General features: G+C 46.9%; 1 protein-coding gene across 1 annotated transcript in view; it reads right to left on the bottom strand.

The window, feature by feature from the left end:
• Gsap (gamma-secretase activating protein) overlaps window positions 1-4,267 on the bottom strand; it is an 81,306-nt gene that overhangs the window by 58,308 nt on the left and 18,731 nt on the right. Inside the window, exon 5 of the mRNA XM_026784650.1 lies at window positions 3,785-3,873. Coding sequence (XP_026640451.1) covers window positions 3,785-3,873 — 89 coding nt within the window. The remainder of the gene's footprint in view (window positions 1-3,784; window positions 3,874-4,267) is intronic.

Raw genomic sequence — 4,267 nt, 5'->3', positions numbered from 1 at the left:
CCACAGTTCCCCTGACAGTGAGCTTCCTGACCCACCATCCCCCCTGACAGTGAGCTTCCTGACCCACCATCCCCCCTGACAGTGAGCTTCCTGACTCACAGTCCCCCTGACAGTGACCTTCCTGACCCACTGTCCCCCCTGACAGTGACCTTCCTGACCCACAGTCCCGATGACAGTGAGCTTCCTGACCCACCGTCCCCCGACAGTGAGCTTCCTGACCCACTGTCCCCCCTGACAGTAACCTTCCTGACCCACAGTCCGGATGACAGTGACCTTCCTGACCCACCATCCCCCGACAGTGAGCTTCCTGACCCACAGTTCCCCTGACAGTGAGCTTCCTGACCCACAGTCCCCCCTGACAGTGAGCTTCCTGACCCACTGTCCCCCCTGACAGTGACCTTCCTGACCCACTGTCCCCCCTGACAGTGACCTTCCTGACCCACCGTCCCGATGACAGTGATCTTCCTGACACATGTTCACTCTTACTTTAGTGTTGTAATCCAGGAATCACCTGGCCCTTGTTGCTTTGCTTTCCTCTACAAGTGCTTGCTACTCTTGTATCATCCATCTTAGATAAGCCTAATGAAAGCCTCATTAGTGCATTTACCTCTAATTTCCCAATACATCTATGTATTAATATAAGTATATCTATATATATAAATTACATATATATGCACACACATAAGAGGCATTTTAGGGGCTACATCACATGAACAAAAGCTGTACTACTTTTATTCAAATTGTAGTAACAGTAACAATCTATATTCTGTTGACTCTAATTGCAAGACAAAACACGGTACCAACAACTGACCCAAAACGCAGGAACTAAATACAAATATAATACAGCCTGCTCTTCCAAACGTAAGAGAACCCAGTTTCACCTCACAACATGAAAGACTGCTTGTTGGTAAGTATTAATGGATTTTTGTCTGTACTCCTTCCCGAAACTGAAAACATCTCGAAAGGCCATGACCTCTTGCACCATTTCTACTTGAGTTGGGTCATGCTACTGTGTACTTTAGATCTGCCCTGGAATTCTTGTAGTGACCAAGCCTTCCGTTCCTTCTCTCCATCCAAGCCCCTTACGCTTGGACCACAGCCATCCATCCGCTCCAACAGACAGGCATCTTAAAGGAAACAGTGTAACTGTTCTCCCGGTTTGTGCATGCACAAGGTATTCCTTTCCCAAGACAAGCAAACTGAGTGGGGGTTAAAGAAAGGGCTGGGGCAGGAAAAGGAATTCTAGGTCTCCGGTGGACAACAGAGGTTAGCAGACGCTGGGCAATGGTAAAGATATCTAGCAGTTCAACCAGTCTTCAGGTTTCACTAGGAGACTGACTGCGCGCACACCGCCTATCCATTATCCAAAGACACACTTACATTTCTCTTCTGAAATCAGTAAGAGGTGGTTCTGCAGAAGACGGCCTTCAACGTGTGGATAGAGGAACTGTGGGAAGGGAATTATAAAATTCATAAGCCACTATTTAGCTTATACTGATACTTCAGTAGTTGCTTGGCCATGGTTACGGCTACATCCCAGGCAAGGAACTGAGAACCACAGAATATTTTAGGGGAATCACAAGTACATATGTCAAAGGTCATCAAGCAAATAGAGGGAGGAAGCTCTGGGGATCTCAGTTTTCTGGGGGGAGATTGATACTAGGTACATTATCACCAATCTTTTGAACATAAGGCAAAGAGGAAGATACCTCCAGGGATGATGTTTCCTGTTTGGAATATTTGATTGTGCAGCCAATCAGAAGCAATGCAAATCACATGTATACAATATGCTGTATCTCACGCAGAGCCAAAGGGCGGCCAGTATATTTATTGTGAAACTAAACCTAGTATATAACTGGGAACCATGAAAACAGTCCCGGCTGCAATTTCCAGGCTCCCACATCTGAGAGACAAAGAAGCATGTAACCAGGGACTTTCCAAGAAAGAACAGGGAGTCATGATGTGGCAATGGCTGAAGGTTTACAAGGCTCAGAGTTAGGCTAGCTGTCACTGGGAAGAGAAGCTTTGCCACAGCATGCTCTCCACTGCGGCTCTGCCCCCAGCACATGGTTGACTCTGTTAACTGTGATGATGAAGGAGAAGTGGCAAGAGATGGGGGTCAATGCCCAATCTTTCATCATCTAAAAAGTGACAGCTTCATCTTACAGCATGAAAAGCAATTTACTAGGAGTTACCAGTAAATGTTGTTCCCTGGGACCTAAAAATGGAAAACATTATAAAAGGTCATAACTATGTATGTGTATGACTTAACTTCATAGATACTGGCCTGTCTATTATTGTTGCCTTTATTTTACATAATAGGTCAGAAGGAGAGCAGACTAACTTCCTTAAGTAATCATGTTGAACTCCTAGAACCGGAAAGCAAACCATTAACTATATGACATTCTTCCCAGCAATAACCCCACATCATAGATAGCAATATAAACTTTGGCTTCAGAAACAATACAGGGCTAGTTATGAATGACTTCTAGAGCGTGCACAGATGAGATGCCCTGCACAGTGGGGCTGGGAAGGTCTGAGGTGAGCAGCACCACACACGTGACAGTAGAGCTCAGAGCTTCAAAGCAAGGAGCTATCCCTTCAGAGAATGACATGCCTAGGCAAAATGTGTACGTCTCCTCCAGAAGAGCTAACCCAGGCAGACAGGTCCATGACCTGATGGAGGAAGGTCATTGGTTAATTAAATAAAGAAGCTGCTTGCCCTGATAGGTTAAAACATAAGGTGGGAGGAATAAACAGAGCAGAATGCTGGGCGGAAGAGGAAGTGAGGTAAGACACTTCAGACAGAGACTTGACAGCTCTCCTCTCAGGGGCAGACGCCTCAGAGAGACAAGATGCTCCACTCTTGCGGGCAGAGGCGAGAGCTCTGCTCTCTGAGGCACATGCGATGAAGCTCCGACCCAGGATGGACGTAGGCTAGAATCTTCCCGGTAAGCGCACCTAGGGGTGCGATACACAGATGATTAGAAATGGGCTAAATTAATATGTGAGAATTAGCCTAGAAAAGAATGGGCCAAGCAGTGCTTAAAAGAATACAGTGTCCGTGTAATTATTTTGGGGCATAAGCTAGCCGGAGGCGGCCGGTGTGCGACCGGGGTGCTGGGGACGCAGCCCCGCTGCTCCTATTACTACAATGACCTGGTCAAGGGGTGCCCCTCAGGAACAAAGGACCATCTCCAGAAGCCGTGCTAAAGACATGGGTGGAATAACCATCCCTTTAACGAGTGTAAGCCTGGAGAAAGGCAGGGTATCATCTGAGCTAGGGATGTGCCAGCAGGTAACTCACCTGCTCAGCCAATGCCTGGTCAAGGGCCACAAATGTTCATTTTGAATTGCAAATAACCCTTCACAAGCACAAGGAGGCACAAGTGTGGAATCTTCCAGTGAAAAATGACTTGTTTACCCACACTGTCCACGAGTGCTTCGGTAGCAACCCACAGTGTTGCGAAAGTCAGGAATTTACTGCCGTTAACCAGATAATTGCTCTGTCAACCAGGTGGATGTATAAAATAAACAACTCCAAAGCTTACCACGGAGTTACTTTAATATTTGATGGTTTATCGTGTGAAAACATTGCCTTACTATCTGGCATAGCAGAGCCGGCGCAGCCCGTGTTTACGAGGGAAACATTGATGCTTAAGCCTTCACATCTGGAGCGGCTTGGAGGATTAAATGAGCTATTGTGTGCACTGTGAACAGGTACCTCTCTCCCCAGGGGCCACACCTTCCAATTAACGAGACCCGTAGTAGATGGTTTACTTACCTGTACCCAGATACAGCTATCCACCGCTTTCAGAACCTTCTCGTGGTTGACAGGATGGATTTCAACCAGCAACGTTAAGCACTTTGACCCTGCATAGACAAGGAGGATTGCAGTCATAACAACTGGGATGGTACGCGTTCTCTTTTCTCAGGCCACCACGAGAAAGAATGCCTGATGTCTCAATTTACACCAGCCATGGATTAGGAGAACAACTCTACAAGCATCTAATGTCTCTTGAGGTAACACTAAACTGTAATTTGAGTCCCCAGCTCCTTTCTTTGGGGATATGTGGTGGTCCAGGGGCTCTAAACAAAAGGATCAACCTGCCTTCTACCTCCTTATAGGCCCAAGAGAAGCTGCATTTGAGCCGGTCACAGAATGACCACATTAAAAGGGAAGCCTTTTTGTGCCTTACGGCCGCAGCAGACCCAGAGGAAGAGAAGCACCCTGTTTACAATCCAAATGGTTTCTGAAGCAAGATGC

Source organism: Microtus ochrogaster, chromosome 26 (genome assembly GCF_000317375.1).
Source record: "Microtus ochrogaster isolate Prairie Vole_2 chromosome 26, MicOch1.0, whole genome shotgun sequence".
Lineage (NCBI taxonomy): Eukaryota > Metazoa > Chordata > Mammalia > Rodentia > Cricetidae > Microtus > Microtus ochrogaster.
The sequence above is the reverse complement of the archived record's forward strand: the minus strand, read 5'-3'. Positions and strand labels throughout refer to the sequence as shown.